The following is a 20,190-nucleotide window of genomic DNA, read 5'->3' on the forward strand; positions in this document are numbered from 1 at the left end:
CCCTGACACAGATAAGAAGCTTAAAAAATAGACAGACGGATGTTTGGATGTACTGTAAACTTTTTAAAGTTGCTGCTGCTCTTCTTCCCCTGCCAGCGTAGTCTGAACGCTCTCATGAGTAATGCTCTGAATAGCATGAATGGTGGCACTGACAGCTATAAATTGTTTAAAACGTCTTGGGTGCCAATGTGTGATCTAAAGCTCAGAAACAATTTACAGACACTTACATTACGTTTTCACTTAGGGCCATGCATCAAAAAGAATAACATCAAACCAGGAATGTGTCAAATAGGCTACGTATAAAAATTATGGCACAGACTGTAGTAACTTTGATAAAGCCATAGTGAGGGGCTGTGGTGAGTCTTGGTACAGTGCAGGCAGCTCCAACCTCAGGCCTCACACCTCAGGCGAGTGGAGCTCATTAGCCGGAGGCCGCCAGAGACAAACGCCGTGTGTAGCACGCTGCAGCAGGAGAAAAGCTGTGTTGGGGGAGGAGTGGTGCCACTAAGAATGAACTAAAAGTCCACTTTTTTCTTTTTCTACCCTCAGGGGTCCCCTGAAAGCTTTACTTCATTTATCCCCAGTGGTGGCGCCTCTGCTCTGATAGATTGAAACAGAAGGGAAGAACGTGACAAGAAAGAAATGTTGGGCATATCTGGAGACTTCCTATGAACACACCTATTTTGAAAATGTCCAAATATTACCTGTATTCTGACAATAAATCAACATTTTTATCTTGCCAACCCTCACATATGCTTTGGTTTTATGGAGAAAAAATGCATAACCATAAACAGACACTTGGCCTCACAGAGCAGTGAGAGTGGTTATAGATTTGTAGTCTTTCTATCCATATTGCAATTACTGGCTTTAGAAACCGACTGACACTCTTAAAAGTTGTTTTCCTCTAGTCCAAATGCTTCGTCGCTCTATTTTCTTCTGCCTTAACCTGAATTAAATCATTGTTTTATTTTGTGCTCATGTCCAGCTGTCTGTATTTCAGAGCAAGCAGGACAGAAACACACTGCTGTTGCATTCTTTTAGATGTAAAGAAATATTGCTTTGAGCTACGATTTTACGACAGAGTGCGTATAGTATAAGGCATTAGACGAAGGTTTTGATAAGACATTAAGCTGCTTTAGATGAAATGGCTGAAAAGTGTGCACAGGTTCAAGTGATATTGTATGTATGTAGCATAAATAGATTTTCTGTGTTCAGTCAAATGTGTTCATATAAGCTTACTGTAGGGATACATTAAATAGCTAGTGACAATGTGAACATAGTTTTTGTACCTGCTTAAGTATCTGCATCTGGAGTGAGCATCACTGGATATATCAGCACTGACACTGATGGATCAATTAAGCACTAGCAATGCACAGCAGCCATCTATAATGAACAAGAACCCTTGTCTTGCGGACCTAATGGACCTAAAAGTATTCACACATATGTGGTACTTGAACATGAACTGCTTTCCACAAAACTCAAAGTGATTTAAACTAATTTGGAAATTGTGTGGTAACCTTCAGAGAAAAGCAGCAGCAGCATTTTAACTGGAGTTGAGCTGCAGAAGCTTGGCAAAGGCACGTACAGAAGCATTGCAGTAGTTCAGGCACAACACAAGCATTAATCATTTTGTCTGTCTTTAAAAGCCAGGGCCTAATTTTAGGAGTGTTTTCTCAGCTGAATTTAAAAAGCACAATTGAACATGCTTTTTTGCTTATAGCATTTAAAAAAAAAAAAAAAGGGTTAAATATGGCAAGCTGAAAACGTCAGGTCGATGAGGGGTCTTGCAGCTGCTTTTTGCTCAAGAGTCAGAGAGTCTTCATTTGTATGTCTGATGTACTGCGAAATACACACAGCAAGCCATGTCTTGTTTTGATGGCTTTGAGGAATATCTGAGGACCCAGACAAGTGCAGGTTGAACACATACAGAAACCTTGACTGTGGGTTTCTTTACAACAAAAACTTGTCAAATTAAATAATACACTCTTTCACTTTCACTAACCAATGGCTCTTCAGAATTCACACAAATGTCACATTGGATTGCAATGTACAACCGATTTAGCTAAAAGCTTCTGGGATTTGAAGGATTCAATACTGATCCTGAATTGGACCTCTTCCTTCTAGACAGTTATTATGTCTATTTAATTTAAGAAATACATTGTGATAAGTGGTTTTACATCAATATATGATTTATTAGGCTACGTTTGTGGCTAAAACAAACACTTTGTTTTACCATCGTCATATTACAGTTACATAATTACATAGCCACAAATAAATACTTAATAATTACCTCATTGCTATGCATCCTGTTTGAAAAAGAAACATAGTATGGAAAATAAGTTGTGCCTTTCTTTCACTCGCTTACGAAACTAATGCACAAGCTAGCCAGATCAACAACTTTATGACAAGAGCCGGAGGTGCTCATGAAAACACTACCGCTTTTGTCCACAGGGGCCGCCAAAATCAACTTAAAAAGTTCCTTGTAGTTGCCAATGTGTAGGAATTTCTCCCATCTAGCGTTGAGATCATATATCGCAATCAACTCTCTCGCACCACGCAGTTCAAAGTACGTATTACAGCTACGGTAACCTTCACGCTTCAAAAAGCTGGTGTCTTGCTCTTTTCAATATCCTTTTTCTTTTTTTGGGCGAAGAAATTTGGATTTTGAATATGTGTGGTCCTCCATGTTTCCTTCTTCAAACTTGCCGGGGCCGTGAAGCTACGATACCCATTAGCAGCATTAGCAGCACATGTGAGTTTATTGTGTGACAGCGAAAACGCAAAAGGCGGAGCAGTATGTCCTGTATGTCCCTTACCGGCTAACGTATTTCAAGATGGCGCATGAATATGGAGCGTCTACCCCAGTTCATGCAAATGCAAATGTAAAATTTCAAGCCAAAAGGAATACTTGGAATTGATGGTGGTGGTAAATATTCATGAAAAAGGACAAGTTTGTGAACGGGCAACACAGATTTCGATAATGAACAACTAAACACGTTACACACTGGACCTTTAAAAATGAAAAGAATAGACGTTATATTGAATATTGACCTTGAAAATGTGATGACTCTGGGGGTCTGTTCTCACTTTACGTCCTTGCTAACACAGACTAAATTTGCAATTGAATTTCAACTTTAAATGATTATTTTTCTCTCAGGGCAGCTGACGTTCAATACTGTCTCTTTGAGATAAGATTGCCAGTTTAGTACATGTCCTTAGAAAATGAATAGGGAAGAAATTATAGAGCTGTCTGTTACTGGATGTAAAAAGAATATGTGGAAATAACTGCATTTTCTTATTTGAAGATGATGAAACAATACAACAAAAGTGTTTTATTAAAAGGCTGTTATGGGTTCAGAAAACCCTAAATGAGCAACTCCATGCTGTTTATCAGAACCACAAACTGGAGTATTGTTTATCTGGGAAACACTTGGGCCTTTAAAAATAGAGACATGAATTTTCAATTGCGTTGGATTTCTCTGTAAGGAATTTCTCTCTGAAGAACAGTGAGAACAATTTCAGCATAATTAAACATATGATTCAGTCGCTTCATCAGAATGCGAATGAGCACACAAAGACTCCAGGAGTTTTAACTCTTGCATGCTAACAAAATAAACTTGACCAAATACGAAGGAAAACAAAAACATGCAGACCATTGGAATGTAACACGGGTAATATTCTCCTGTGAAATGTAAGTACACTTGTATCTCATTCTAATTACTTTTTAATTTTAATTACCATAACATTAGCAGTATGTAACTGATCTAATATTTAAACATAGAATGACATTGAAAAGGGAAATAACATTTTAATTAATTTTAATTATTATTTTTTTGTCTAAAGTACTCCTAGATGACATAGAAAAGGGATCTGTCAAATAATTATATATATATATATATATATATATATAATATGGAGGACACCACAGATGAGGAAATGACCACAAAGCACAGTACGGACTGGAGTACTCCATTGTGGTATGGAAAGAAATCTGAGTCAGCTGCACACTTCATTTAGCAAGCATCTGATTTATGTGTTCAACCTCGCCAAATGGCTCTCCATGTTATACATTCATATTGTGAGGAATAATTGAAATGCCAAGCAGTCTTACTAACACACTGTATGTGGATGAGAGGGTTGTGCAGGCCACGGGAAAGTGTGTAAACTGTGTGAAATGCATTCTTGCCATTTTGATTTGAATGTTGGTGGGTAGGAGTGTGTACACCGTAGAAATTTAGCTTCAACTGAACTTGTGAAAAGCTTACAGCCAATCACAGAAGGGAGCGACCCCTGCATGTGCAGCAGAAAGACCATCAGCAGCCTGTTTGGCCTCTGGCCCACACTGAGTCTACACATCAGGCATCAGGGAATGCTGGGAAATGGATCCCCTTTCTGCCAGTGGAGGGCCATGAAATATTAATTCACACCTCTTTCCTGACAGTGAGCAATAGTCTGGCAGCTAATGGCCATGTGTGTATCTGCATGTGTGCGTTTACACGTATGTAGGACAAGAGAAAGTCAATGGAAAGCACTTACTGTATGTGGGTTTGTGTGTGTAAGAGAGGGTGAAATATAGGCATGCTTAGATGTAGTTGCAGTAAAATGTAAGTGTTTCAGCAAGCTATTGGGTCATTTATATTAAAGTATTAAAAAGGATTCCTGAAATAACTTCAGGTTGTCTTTTTCTGTGGAGGTGCAGTGGTGGGGGCGGACTGTCCACGCCGTGTGCATGTGCGTGTAAACACTTGCACACTCATGCTGATTCAAAGCTGCATAAATATTCCACACGTTGAACAACACGATCGTTCAGGAGTGATTCTGGGATGTGCTCACAAGCAACAAGAGTGAGCCACCACATTTCACCTCTTTTTCACTCATTTTTCTCCAAACGAATCAGATCTCACTGAGATGTCAGTTCACTAGAAGGCAAAGGAGGAGTTAGATGGGAAATGTTGCAACAGGAAGGCAAGGTTTCACTTTGGGGACAATCTGAGGACCAGTGAGACCACAAACGACATGATAACTGGATTTGAAAGCTTCTACAAACTTCTGCTAATGCAGTTGTGAAGCTATAATGGCAACTTGAGACGAGAATCAAGTGTCAGACTAAGCGCAAGGTTGTTTTTTTTTGCTCCATATGTGCTCCTGCAATGTCCTTTCATGGTCACTGGTGGTGTGAGATATATTAATGGTGAAACCAGGGGCACAGTGGAACTTTACAGATGAGTAAAATAAAATTACAGACCTTAAAAGACCCATCAGTCATGTCTATACCCACATTATGCATTTTCAAATATCTAATTAAAGAGTGTGAATTATAAATGTAAAGCATATATTTTGTTTTACAACTGGCCACATTAAATCTTTTAACAGTATCAGAACACATTAAAACTTACATTTAGTAATTATCTTTTGTCAGTCCTATTAACGGACCTGTCAATCAATTTGGGAGTGATGGCAGATTGTGCTTTTAATGACATGCTGTTTTTGAAATAGGAAAGTATAAAAATGTGTTATGTTGTTGTACTAGGTCCGTTTTTACATTCACATCATAGGTGCTTTAAGCAATATACAGAGTCCAATGAAAAAAAAACAAAAAAAAACCTGTCAATTTTAATTCTTAGATCCAAAATAGAGAAAGCACTGGTCAGAGATCGTGTTCTCACAATATCTCGTAATTCAATAGTGATCATGCAAGAGACAAGTGGCAGCAAAGGAAATAAGAGGGATGAGAGCTGCACTCATAAAAGTGATGCTTCTTGAGTTTTTTGGGTGTTTGGTGGAAAGATTTCAACACTCTCTATATTACTTTGCTGGTGCTTCGCCTTAAATAAAACTCTCAGCCTGACAGTTGAAACCAGGTTCATCTCACTGCTACAGTCCATGTCTGGATTACATTTGCGTGCTGGGGATGTTTAATGAATATTCAATATTGAATGTAAGCATCTTAATAAAGACTGTATATTGCTTCCAAGAAACAGACACAAATTTAGTTTTTCATTTTAGAAACCAGTTGTATTGTTTCAGCGCATAGGAGCAATAACACTGTGCTCAGAAACATTGCTTTTATTTCCCCATAACCAGAAATTGTTATCTTATTTTGTCGTGCCAAGGTGATATAGCCTACAATTACACAGAGGATCGACTGGAAATGATGAAAATGAAGAGTGTAACAATACTAAAGCTTAGTTCAGGGGGGATAAATACGTGTTGTGGTTTGGATTTTAAATCCCTACTATAATATAATCTTGTTTGGGTGTATAAACAGGAGCAGCGTTCTAACAGTGGTTTCACCCTCCTGAATTAGGCAAAAGGCAGACTTGTAGCTTTCTCCTGGACTATCAAGATGTTCTATGTGCTACTGTTTTATAGACTGTTTGTCACAGGGAGTGGGCTGTTTTATATGACTAATCCTGCTATAAATAGCTCTTGTGACATACCCCATTTGGTTACTCTTTGTTGCTCGTAGACTGAAACAAAGCTGTAATAAATCATGGAACGTGTGAATTTAGTGTTTTGCACATAGATCCGTACAGTGAATCTGTATATTTAAATACGTTCCTATTCAACACACATGGACAATGAAGTGATCGGGAGCAGGTACATTTTAACCACACATAGGCACAAGAAATATCACTTTCCCTTCATTTGTGTTTGTAATTGGTGATAAATGATGGTGCAGTGATCTGCCTTCAGAGCTCTTCCTCTTTCCTCTCTGTATTTGGGAAAATCGCAGGCTTCAGCAGCATGCACCAGCAACTGAGCAGGGCGACTGTGTGGGTGGGAAATATGAAAGGCAGAAATCTAAATGTGTCTGACACAGCGTCCACCAAGCCTCGGTGGATCCCTCTGAGAACTCTGGGTAGACTGGCTGCAGGTATGAGAACATAATTTGAGGGTGCCTGAAGCATTACAAATATCACAGAAATAAACCCAGCGGCTGGGAAAAATACATTAATATAATGCCAGTAGATTTAAAAAGCAACCCCATAATTTCTTCTCAATGTTCTCATTTCTATGGTCCTTTACAGATTGGTGTTAAAACAGGAGAATTTCTCTGTTTTATTTCTTTTAAGTGACATTCTATGACAGACCAAACATACGAGTTTCATGACAAATGTAGGCTACTGCAGTTTCTTGCCCATCAGGGGAAAGCACCATCAGCTCAAGGCTCAGCAAGTCCACATGAATAACAGCTAATCAAAACCGTTCACCCTGATGGCCGCTGAGAGGAAGAGTTCACCGCCTCTTGCCCCCCCCAGCACCTCCGTATGAATGGTGCGGCACAGTAATGCAAAGGGCTTAGTATTGCCACACAGCCAATCACCTGGCCAGATGACTTTAAGCTCAGTTTGACCTCCCATTACCTTCAGGGTCTGCCCAACAGAAAATAAGAGCATAGCTGACATTTCAGTTTATTCTTTGTTTTTTAATGAAACCTGAATGTTAACATTCTCTATACACAGTCTTCACTCACTTTAGTTTGACACATTCCTTCAGTTGTTTTTATTTCTTGAGCAGCCTGTTATCAGTCTTTATAGCTGCTGACTGAGATTGTTATTAAATTATTCATTCAAGCAGCACAATTCATCCACTCAGTGATAACTTGTTTAACATTAATCCAGGTCACATGCACAACAATACCACTCTCACAGAAACTACCAGAGCCACCCATGGATTGGTCTGAATGGTAACATTTTGTAACTCAAGTATACAGGAAAAGTCAGACTATTAGATAATTATTAGGCATTATACACACACACCATTTTTGAAGTTATTAGCAACCATTTTGTTTCTCCATATTGGGCAATAAAAGAGTCTCAGAAGTTTACAAGCAGGATTTTTTTTTTTTTTCCAGCAGATGTTTTGATGCATCCTCCCTCTTGTTTACTTCCTGCTTTCTTTCTGCTGCACCCATTCCTCAAGCTCCTTCTGCAAGTACTCGGAAGCATTAGTTTCATGGTTGGTTGCCAAGCCAATAAAGCAAAACATCAGCTGGCTGTGCGTGCGGTCATCACTTACATAATCAGGCTAAAATTATGATCACTGCTGCGGGCTTCATTAGTTGGCCTATAACATTTTTTTTTGGTATTACAAAAACAACTCTAATGCTTTTGTTACTTTTATGCCAGCAGCAGAGGGTAAACTTTTCCTTATTAAAAGAGGACATTATGAAAAGATCACGCAAATAAAGGCAATTTAAATGATCCTGCTCTAAACCACATGCTGATTTATTTTGCGTTTTACCATCGATTGTAATTTTACATTTTCAAGTTTTGAAAAGGTTCTCTGTGAATTTAGCACATCGACAATTTAAGTCTTTTTGCATCCTGGGTTTCAAGTCAAATAAAATCATGCGAATAGGTTAACAGGGCCACTTAACTCAAGAAACAAAAAGTTCTGGGTAAAAATACAGAAATATTTTCATGTTAACCCCCAAAAATGTCAAATATATAGATAGCACAGAGCTAAAGTTTCTTTCAATGACGAGTTAACAACAATGTGTTAAATAACATTTACTTGCTCACATCACACAGAGACAACCATGGCGGTACAGATGAGAAGATGGCAGTTAGAATCAAATCGATCAAAATGAATGATCATCATACAGTACGGCTGCATCTCTTGGTCCATACACAACATGAGCGGACCGCTGTGGCGCCACTCTTGGTCACACCAGCTGTCAAGCATACAGGCAAACAAAAATAACACGAGGAGCAGCAAATTCATTCAAAACACCAGACCAGAGGCAGGTTTGATTAAAGAAAACAAAAAAAGATTAAAGAAAACAAAACAAAAATTGGACTCAGGAAAATGATCAAGCTTAACTATTTACACAGCAAATAACAGAAATGGTAAATGTAGATGGAAGCCAACACAGGGCAGGATGATGTCACAGAAAACACTGTTAAGGCTCAAGTGTAGCTGCATTTCCTAGCAGAAGTCAGAGGTAATGGGTTTTCACAATCAAACTGTCAACCAGATAATTATAAAAAAGAAAAACAAGGATAGTCATGTCACTGACCAATCACCTGCCACTAGCTTCCATTAGTACCTCCCCAGACTCGAGAGATGGCACACAGCTCATGTCCACCGCCCCATCCACCCACCCAACCCAACCATCGAGGTGTGGTGTTTGGACTTTTAAGACATTCAAAATTTAAACTTAGCAAAACATAATGCTCACATAAACAGAAAATATTCAACTCCTGGACATGTGTGAGAGTAGACTTGAAAATGGCATCTTCTAGGAGGTGAGAACAGATTTGGATCGTGACCTCCCAAGTGCATCAACCAGTGCAGAGAACAGACTCCGTAAACAAGTTGGAGGGTGTGAATCAATAGACAAACAACGTGGAAAAGTTAAAGGCTCGAGAAAATATGCCAGAATGGTAAAAAGCTTCACCGTCAAAATACACAGGCAGGTACATACAGCTGTCATTGGTGGATGGAAAGCTGCATGTTAACCAATGAGGAGAGGCCTGAATGTGGAAATAGTCATACAGCAAAATATACAACCCTGTGGAAACAAAAAACACCCATCTCATTACACAAACTACTGAACTTTTTACATGGAATTTAGGAAGGCCATTTAAAAAACTAGAGCCTTTCAAGTAAAGCTTGTCTTAATACTATGCAAGTCCCTTTGCCTGAAATTGTGGACAGTATCACTTTAGCGGGATGTCAAACATTATAAAAAGCAGCCTATTGCTGCCATTGAAAACTGGCCAAACTATCTGTAGCTCTGCTGATACACCACACTCAACACAGGAATGAAAAAAAAAAAAGCTTAAAAGAAAGTACTTCTGTTTGCTAATTAACCATTTTTTTTTTTTCTCACTGTACAAGTTTTTCAACAGGAAATTAAAAGTCAAAATAAAAGAGGAAAAGTAAAAACTTAAATTACCAACACACTAAAATCATATATACACACAAACAGAAAAAAAATACCAAGAATTTCCATGGAGTGACACAACTGTCCAGATAGCAACAGGCTGCACTCCCCCGGCGCCCTCCAGGGGTCACTCACAGGAGTACACAGGAGACAAGTCCAAGGACCACCACGCCATAAAGTTCATTGGAAGAAACCCAGAGGATGCCATTGTGTCCTGGCTGTTAAATGGCTACTCCTACAGCAAGAAGCCATTCAGCTGTAGTTAGAATATACGCTTTCGCTTAAGGTAGGAATCTGCATAATGGCCACCAAGGCCCTGGGAGTGCTGGCCCACGTAGCTGCCCTCAGGGCTCGGCTCTGGAGATGGGATCAACCGGGAGAACACACGCTTGTGGCTACCAATGGGAGTCTACAATTAGTTAAAAAAACAAAAGTCAAAAACACAGCAGCTTGGTCTAAAACAGAGAGCTTCAACTCTAGGGGCTAGGGCCCCTAGGGGGTCCTCAGAGTTACTGCAGGGGGGCCTCCAAATTGTTAATTGTTTTAAAGTGTTTACAAAATTTTAATCTTTACATGAATCCAACATATTAGCAAATATAAAATCAGCCTATTTGTGAGGAAAAGAAAAACAAAAAACAAAAAAAACACGGCTAGGCGTACTAACCTATAGGTAGTCACTAACTGCCATCCACAGATACAGTTAAGGATTCACTGTGCCACATGTATGTTTAACATTATTGATTAAGTAACATTCGCCTACAATATTGATACAACGGATTGTTTTGTTAATTTTGATTAATAGTGCAGACTTAGTTTTGATGAATGGTTGGAAGAGAAGTGAATCATAAGATGAAACAACATTTTTTACAACACTCTGGAGTTAACTGTTACTGGAATTGTTTGGATGCCACTGACCCGGCAATAATGAAGTTTGGACGTATAGTAGCTAAATCTATCCATGGAAAAAATATGTTTTCCTCAGGAGATATTAGTTATAACCAGATTAAGTTAGCAAAGCAGTTTGGTGTTTTTATGTGCAGTAGTTATTTGGAAAATTCCAAGATCTGTTACAAAGCTAATGTTAGCTTAAGTAGACTGACCAGTGCTTAACAGGGAGGCACTGGAAATCGGCGGTTGCTTTTTAATTTTTTTGAGAGCGAATTGTCCCACAATAGGAATACAATGATTATAACTTATTTAGTTGGTAACTGTTGTTGTACAATCGCAATATTACACTCAAGGGTTTTATAGGACCAAGGCGCATAATGTTGTTAAATCAAACCCTCTGGTGTAATATTGCTTAAATAGTGTTTTTTTTTTTTTTTTTTTTTTTAAATATATAAATAACAAGAAAGTGTCTAAATTACCTTCACAGCATCCCCCAGGCCTGGGGGGTAGTTGGTGGTGTGGCTCACAGGAGGCATTCCCACAGCCTGAGGACAAACAACCAACTTTCAGTGACCTAGACTTCTGAGGCTCATGCACACACACACAGCATAACATTAATTACTGCACATGGGATTATTCGTGGACCCTAACCTAACAGTTTGAAACCAAACCAAAGCTTACTTTAAAAAAAACAAAGTCCAAAGCGTGAGGCTTACCCTGTTGAGAAGGGTGGTGGGGAGGCTACCGTTACTGGGGGCCTCAGGCCCTGAGCTGAAGTATGAGGACATGGGTTGGCTGGGAGGATAACTGTAGTGTGAAAACCGCTCACTGTAGTCGGGGTGACGAGAGAGCTGCAGAAACAAACCGTTAGTATAGTAATCTAACATTGAAACCATGCTCACGCAGTCTTCAAACGGTTGACTGTACACTACCTGCTGCTGACCAAATCCTGCCAAGGCTCCAGTATCAAGGTTCTCCTGCTGTTCATACAAGTGGGCCAGAGGATCCTGAGGAGAAACACCAGGTGGGCATCAGACCAGCTCACATCATATAGGCTACTAAAAGAGCAGCAATCAGCTGCTACACTGTAAATGTCATCAGGTCACCATGACATCTAGGAAAGCTGCAGCCATTTGTGTCAAACTTTCTAAAATGGGTCTTTTCATTAACAGAGCAGTGGGAACCTGGTGGTTACCTGGTGTAGAGGAGGATATTCTGGGCTGTAGGAATCCTGGTAGCGCAGGTTGTAATTTGGCTGAATGCTCTGGTGTGTGTGCTGGTTGGACACATTACTTAGTGTAGGCCTCTTCCTATAGGGGTGAGGTCTGCAGCTTCCTCCTGGAGTAGGGGAGGATGGACAGACATTACATGCTGGAATACATTTTAGCATCAGGGTTCGCCAAGATAAATTTAAGACCTTTTTAATACTACTTATAAATGAACGGCAATGCCAAATCACAGCCATACTGGCAAAAGTAAGAAGGTTATAATGGAAAGTCAGTGTGGATTGTAAGCCCCTCGAAAATCATAATTTACCCTTGCAGGTTCACAGGCTGCACTATAGACGATGCAATTTCTTCAGTATTGCTAGAAGTAACCACAGTGGCAGTTTTTATGCATTGCTGTTTAAGAGCTATGCGGTGAACAGAACTGTGCTATAGGCGCCTGCTGCTGGCAGGCTGTTTCCGCTCTTCATATGGGAGTCGAAAGACATAAGTCCCATCGTGAAAGATTTTCAGCACAAACAGCATTGGGCCTCACAGTTATTGCCTGGAATCGACTTAACCCACTCATATTGTGGATTCATCTGATGAGCTACATGAGTGAAATGTAACGTAACACACAAACATTGTATCGTTATGACGTTACAGTATTTAATATAAAATTGTTTTTCTTGTCCTTTAATGAAAGGACCAGGAAGAAAGAAAAAAGTAAACAAAATTAATCCTTTTTTTTTTTTTTTTTTTAAATACCTTATTTTGACAATATTAAATTCAGTGCATTAATACTTTAAAGACCCTGTGGGTATTTACCCAAGTTGATGCAGCAAACAACAGAACGCAAAGCAGAAAAATCAGAACCCCAGTGTTTTTTAAAAAAAAAAAAAAAAGCACCTCACCTGAGGGGAAAACATTGCTGACACCGAGGAAGGCACTCTGGGGATGGTTCACATCTTTGGGAGGATCTCCTAGTATGGATACCTGAAAAGGAGGGTAAAAGGTAATTTTTTTACCATTTACCCTTTGATAAAAAGCTGGACAAGAATACAAGAGGCAGAAAACATTGAAATTACTTGGGACCTCACCCCTTGAGCTGTGAGACCATCTGCTCCCATCACGCCACCCATCAGGGACATGGAGATGCCCTGCAGAGTGGGAGAGGAAGTCTGGGGGAAGGTACACGCTGCTGTGGGAGACTCCTGCTCTCTTGCTAGGGCTCTGCCAAGTGGCATTTGCTTTAGGGGGGCCAGAGGATCTGTCTGTAGACCAAGACCTGGGACACCACCACCTAGGGGAATTAAATAAGAGGAATGGTTGTAAATTAAAATTATTGTAATCTTCAATGAACGTAAACATACATGTTATATTTTAGAGCTATATGATTCTACTACATAACATTAAGACGTATGTTGCATTGTGACAATATAATGGCCAAGGTAAAGAAGAATATCCCTGATTAACAGGCAAAGAGGAATACAGAGGTTTAGCATCATAAGCAAAAAAAAAAACCATGCAGTTTGTGGCTCAAGGAGCTACGGCTGGAGTCGGCGGATGCCATACCTTGGGGCAGGTCTCCGAGCAGATGGACTCCCTGCTGGACGGGCAAAGAAGCCAGGGGATTCTCCCCAATGAGTCCTGCCTGCTGGCCAAATGAGAGAGCAGAGTTCAGTGTCACTAGAGGGTCACACAGCCTGGCTGCAACACTTGAGCGGTGAAAAACTGCTGCACTACACAAGCAAACTTAATCTGCACCGAGGCTTACTCACCACACATGAAATTATGTCCTTGCAGAGTGGGTATTTATACTTTTAGTACACAATGGAGTACACCTACCACATCACTCAGCACCACTCAAAGTACACCGCACACAGAAAAAAACAAAACCAGTTTCCTAGCAAGTTTATCAAAAAAAAAAAAAAGGACCAGAATCCATCTAGCTTCACCACCACCTCACACACAGATAGCCAAACACAAACACCATTATCACTCACACAAGGCACTAGAGGGTTTTCTTTATTGTGCAGCACCTGAGCCCAGAGAAGATGATTTCCCAGAAAGGCTTGCTAATAGTAAAGAGGGAAAGAGCAGAGAGTGGGGGGGGAAAAAGGGTGTATGAGTAGGAGAGGATGAATCAAAACAGGCTGAGCGGCAAGGAGGCACATGTCAGAGAAAAGGCAGCAGTACCTGCTGCGCCTTGGCCTGGTTCTGAAGGAGCAGCTGGAGCAGAGCGGCGGAGAGGGCGGGGTTGGCCAGCAGGGGCATTGTAGGGGCTGCCCCGAGGAGGCCTGCACACAAAGAGGATCAGGATCCACAGCACCAAAACTAACTACGAATTAAGGCATTGATTAAGAGCTAGCGAGAACTCCTCACCTTGCTTGGGTCCCTGTGACAGTGGGTTGAGCAGCATCTTTAGGGTGGCGGGGTTATTGAGGCCTGTAAGTATCTGCATGGCTGTGGGATCAGGGAGGAGACCTTTACCCCTATTCACAGCCTTGAAGGGAGGGGCCACAAGTCAGGCAATCAGCACAAAAGCAGAGACAAAAATAATCGACTTGTAAATACAGTGCATCAATCTGACTTAAATACCATGGTTTGGGCAGCAATCAGAGCAGCCAACATGCTTCTTCCAGGAGGGCCAGGGGCACAGAAGGACACCCTGATGTGTGTCCCGCCCAGCAGTCTGCCATCAGTGAGTCGCTGTGCCTCCTCGGACATCTCAGCTGAGGCAAACTCCAACATCGCAAACCGCCGGAAACTTCCATCTTGTCCCTGAGCCAACTGTAGAGAGGGGGCGGGAAGAGTCTTTCTAATTTCACAAGACACACAATTGGCCGAAAGTTCTGCTGCCAATAAATACAGTAACAAGGTATGAGCTGATTGGCTATTTTTACTTACATACTGCACGTTCAGCACATACGAGTGCATCATCTATCTAAAAGCACATTTATTTTGAAAATGTCCTGTAAAACCAATGAAATGTACCAGAATCACTGCTCAAACAAGAAAAAAAATGTCTGGGTTACGTTAATTGATAATGGTGTGACTCCCGTAACAGCCTCTCATTTAAGCCTTAGCTGATTTAGTGTTCCTCCAAGTCCAAAAAACTCAATGTTAGATGCAGCAAGAAAAATGACCATAACTGATTAACAGATATTAGAACATAAATTCTTAATTGTGACTCATTTGCAGTGGATGAGTCTTTAGTCTTTAAACCATCCACCATTTTATTTCCTGTGAGAAAAGTTTGATGTGGCCTCATGAATTAATATCACCAGGTTTCAATAGTTCATAACCAGGTCAGTTGTAATCTTGCCACACCCACCTAAACTGACCCCATGATCCTTAAATCACTACATTTGCTACAATCCTAAAAAAAACCTAGAACCAGCAGAAAAGTACAACTACGCACGCCGTGCTAAAAAGGACACACCCCCCCTCGTTCCAGAAAAGCCTGCTGAATGACACCACCTGGGGGAGTCAGGTGGTTATCGCCATAGAAACCAGCAATGTTCATTGCTATAGAAACTTTGAGTTGCCACAGGAAAACTGGGGTAAAGGTTAGTACAGAAAGATCAAATATGGAATACAATTTTACAAAAGTGTTCCCGTCATCTGGAATCCTTCACAACATTAATCATTCTTGGCGTAAAATACAATCTAGATAATGTACACTTCTGAAATCATATTGATTTGTAGCAGTGTGCAGCACAAGTAGCAGTGTGTTTGTGTGTGGTGAATTTGACCTGGCAGAAGACTGGCGCATGGGTGTCAGTCAGGGCATTGCGGAGGTCTTGGGCTGTCAGCAGGTTTGGGGGCAGGCGGTCCACGCACAGGCATTTAGAGTGCAGGAGTGGATACGTGAGGGAGCCCACTTCAGTCCAGTGGACATACAGCATGCGGGAGCCCAGCTGCTTGCCCAATAGCTCCGACTTGGCCCTGGCAGCCGAGTCCTTCTTCATGTACTCCACAAAGCCATAGCCCTTGGAATGCCCTGTTACGGCGCTGTACACCAGAAAGCAGCGCTCCAAGTTACCAAAGGGCCGCACCAACTCCTCAAACTGCTGCTGGGTAAAAGCGCGGGGCAAGTTGGCGATGCACAGCAGCGAGTCTGTTGGCTGCAGCTGAACCGAGATCTCCCTGTCCCGTAGCACATGCTGGTGGAAATCTTTGATGGCACACTGCGCCTGTTCCCCATTCAGCAGTGTCACAAATGCTGAGGGTGATAGGGGATAGAGAGAGGAAGGGAGACAAACACAATTTGGTGTTAAGTGAGGGAGTGACATTTGCTCAGTTAGCATTAAGAGAAATATTTTTTTATACACAGCAGGGGCAAACCTGGTTAGTGACACCATTTCTCTTTTAGCATGTCTGATAAAAGGCAACACTGGTGGCACAATATCACCACACACCCAGCTTTCATGTCACTGCAACATTTCCCTATTGAGACTACAATGGGTGTCATCGTGGTTGACAAGAACCAAAAGGCATTTTATCTGACTGAGCATCATGTTGATAGCTAAAAAGTCACATCCAGACCTGCATTACTTCTGGCCATTATTAGCCACTAAGCCGCTGTTTGTTTTGTTTTAGTCAGTTCTTGCTGACTAATCGACTTCGACACTTCTAATTGTAAGCTGATCTTTCATGCACTTAGACCATCTTTAAAAAAGCAATTCCCCTGATTTGAGACGCAGGTCACATTTTGGGGCATACAAGGTTGATTCTCCCCCTAAGGATAATTTAACACTGATTATTTTTGTGTTTTAATTGCAGAAACTGGTTGTCTTGATGCATACAAATTGATGACTTTGTGACAAGCAAGTTCCGTTTGTCAACTAAATAGATCGGTAACTGACAATATGCATGACATAAGAACAGCACAAGTAATGAATTACATGTGCTATGTAAATGAAGCTTCGCATGCATGGTTGCTAGCTCTATTTTGGAACATGTTGGCATTATTTCTTCAATTTCCAATTTTGTCAAGCCATTTTGTCCACCGTAGATTCATTTCCAAATAGCTGCTACAGAACTCACTTGTGGAAAAAGACTCACTGGAAAAATGTTAGCTAGCCAGATGACCTTTCTTGCTAGCAAACTAACTAGCTTGCCATCTCTGCTAGTGCTGCTAAGAGTTAGCACACTGTTGTGTACTATACAGACTACAGTCATACCTCGAATACATACCAGCACAACTGAGGTACAATTAGTAGTGTAATTTAGTGAAAGACAAACTATTTTGTCACCACTAGTGATGAAATACAAATTAACTAAAGTACTGATACAAAAATGTGATTCAGAAGCTTTTTGTTCCTTTTATTCAATATTTTCCTTAAAGTTAAGAACCTTTTCCTTTTTATGAACAAAGCCCTTCAAATTGTGGAGAAATGTCCATATCAAGATTTTAGCAAATAGTGCACTGCTCTAAAACCGTTGTTTATGCGACAAGTATAAAGTTTGTCTGCTGTTCTGTTATTAACTTTTTTTAGATTATCTGTGATAGATCATTTACTCCTGTAAACTGAACATGCAATGCCTAACATGATGGACAAGCAGATAGACCAACCTGTGCCCTTGTATTTGTCAACAAAGCAGTACTTCAAGTCATAGTTGCCCAACAGCTCATGAACCTCCTGTAAATAAGAAAAGACAATCATTACATCCAGACATTTACATGACTAGAAAACTTTTCCCAGGTTCTCACACATAACATGTTTGACTTTCTAAGTTGTAGCTTTTGGTCATCACATAATTAACTCATTCATGTCCTCTGGTAAACTAGCAACAAGTTGCACCTGTGAAGAGGTGATAGGTTAATAACCTGACTCATTGTTATAGGAAAAATTGTTCTGTGCTGCTTTTGACCATTCACAAACGAATGGCGATGCTGTCTAGCATTTTCTGAAACGTTTTGTCTCCACACCTTCCACCTTTTGTTATACTGCAACTCACATCTCGAACTCCCACAACCCCCCCCCTCCCTCTGTGAACAATGGTACCGCCCGCAGGCGCACCGCTCCCCACGAGTCAGGCACGTTCCAAATGTGGCATCATGAGTAAATCACTGGCTGGTCGATGCAACCAAACGCCAGCTTTAACAACAGATGGGCTGATGAAAAAGTCCCAGCGCACCTGTAACTCCCATAAAGGGGAGTATAATCACCGACAATGTGGCTTGAAAGCTTGAATAGTGAAAGAAAAAAAATCTCGAATATCAAATGGTTACCTACGAGGCCGGAATGCCTGGCAGGTCATACAGGCCACAGATGACAAATATTGACAGTTATCTGACCACCTGGAAATTGTCCTAACAACGCCAAACGAATTAAAACAATACTAATGGTATTCCGTGGCTGCCAGTTAGCTAACTGTGTGTTCCCTTTTAAATAAACCAGTTGCAGATTCAATAAAGCAAAATATCGCATCAAACTTAAAAACAGCTAACGAGTTAAATGGCTAGCAGGCTAACATAGGTAGCATGGCAAAGCAAATTGGAGCTAGGCTAACGTTAGCCAAACGACCCCGTCAATTAATCAATAATCCAATAGTTTGAACCTCCAAATTTGTTAGTACTTTTTATTCATACCTGATTGCTAACGTCGGAGGGTAGATTTTTTATGATGATTTTTCTACGGTTGTAAAACTCCCGGCGAGTTCTCTCTAAGCGGCTCTCAATCTCTTCGGGGCTCAGTGATGTCAAGTCCTCGTCGACCCTCCGCTGACACTCGCGTTCCGAGGTTGAGTCCTCTTCGCCGCGTTCGAGTTCGGGATACCGGCCCGGTTCTCCGGACATCCAGTTTTCGTGATCCGCAGCGAGGTCGTCATTTTCGTGATGTGGACGAGGGGCGAAACTGAGCCCTGTGTCTGTGCTTTCATCCCTGGCAGCTGTGCTAACAGACACGACGGCCGCCATCACTCAGTTTGGTGGAAGTTTTATCGGTCTGAAAACTCACCCCGAGGTCCCCGATTTGAGCAGTTTAAACAATACACACATGGCCCCAGCGCCGCTTCTCATTGGACAATAGAGGACGCATTCTCCATGACTACGACGTAATCGAGGGCGGGGCGGGGCCACGTTTGCTTCTTGTTTTCTGTTCAAAACTAGATGATTGCTGGATTGCTAGATAGGGATTCCTCTTAAATTGGAATTAGCTACACCCATTTCTGCCCAGTAAAAACACACATTTAAAATCAGTTATATTTGTCTTAAAAGTCTATGCTACAGTAAGAACAGTCTTGCATTTCTTGGCTGGATCAGATATAAATGTTTGCTCTATAAAGATGTTTAAATCATTGTTTAACAATCTTGGATAACATCACGATAATCGTGACTAATAAATGAATAGGGTCAACACAGGGAACACAACATGTTAAAGAACATAATAACCTATATCGAATAAAGTAAATTAAGTAATCAATTAAGTATTTCTATAGGCCTATATCAGAATCAGGTGTTGCCGTACAAAAAAATCACTTTAATAAATGCATCCAGCCATATGCATCAGTTTCTTACTCGTGTTAGTGCAGTTACTGTTTGTTTTCAATTATAAATTTAAGATATTGGTTTATGTATGTAGTATACATACATACGTAGATTTTCATATTTTTCCTGGATAATTTTTTTTTTTAAACTTCTTAATGCCCGCTGTTAAGTGTGTTGGTTGGCTGGTTAGGAGACAGGCAGTCTTATGTTCCCGTAATGCACCATAGTATGCACTAGCTGATGGTTGCAACACTCTATAGACTATTCTTTTATACCGTGCGTGATGCAGTGTTACATTCCTCATACTAGCCTTTGGTCCTTTAGGCACTTTCCTTCAAACACATGGTGAGACATTTGCAACAGGTTTGTTGTGTTTACAGTGGCTGGAAAGCCCCTGGCTAAACAGATGCCCTTCTGTTGTAGTTGTTAATTTGCATTGTACAAGACTGTGGCTGCCCAGACAGCTTTGTAAAGTGGAATATGTGGAACAAATGCCTGCATTAGTGTTGAGGCTCTGTCCACGTATCAGGTTCTACCAGTTATAGGAGACTTGGTCTAAAGGTGTATGCAGAACACTGATTCAAACACCTGTTGAATATGAATATTTCCTGCATGCCAGGATAGGAGGTGTCAGATGACTCTACTGGTCTGTGAGGAATCTGGGTAATATGGCCTGTCTCATAACCACACAATTCTATGTGGTT

General features: G+C 40.9%; 1 protein-coding gene across 3 annotated transcripts; it reads right to left on the minus strand.

Annotated features, from left to right (window-relative positions):
- Positions 1–8,500: 8,500 nt before the first annotated feature.
- On the minus strand, positions 8,501–18,996 carry raver1 (ribonucleoprotein, PTB-binding 1). 3 transcript variants are annotated; one of them, XM_078269648.1, is made up of 15 exons: positions 18,590–18,996; positions 17,570–17,636; positions 15,747–16,216; positions 14,590–14,781; positions 14,374–14,494; positions 14,188–14,288; positions 13,995–14,066; positions 13,564–13,642; positions 13,089–13,291; positions 12,903–12,984; positions 11,979–12,121; positions 11,716–11,790; positions 11,500–11,634; positions 11,263–11,328; positions 8,501–10,304 (listed from the first exon to the last, which is right to left on the minus strand). In XM_078269648.1, the coding sequence occupies exons 1-15, from the start codon at positions 18,914–18,916 to the stop codon at positions 10,158–10,160; spliced, it is 2,280 nt and encodes a 759-aa protein (XP_078125774.1). In that variant the 5' UTR covers positions 18,917–18,996; the 3' UTR covers positions 8,501–10,157. The 3 variants fall into 3 exon arrangements, with proteins under 3 accessions (XP_078125774.1, XP_078125776.1, XP_078125775.1); XM_078269650.1 differs by lacking the exon at positions 13,995–14,066 and having other exon boundaries at positions 18,590–18,995; XM_078269649.1 differs by lacking the exon at positions 13,995–14,066 and having other exon boundaries at positions 13,564–13,645; positions 18,590–18,995.
- Between the last annotated feature and the right edge of the window lie 1,194 nt (positions 18,997–20,190).

This window comes from Sander vitreus, chromosome 15, assembly GCF_031162955.1.
Source record: "Sander vitreus isolate 19-12246 chromosome 15, sanVit1, whole genome shotgun sequence".
NCBI lineage: Eukaryota > Metazoa > Chordata > Actinopteri > Perciformes > Percidae > Sander > Sander vitreus.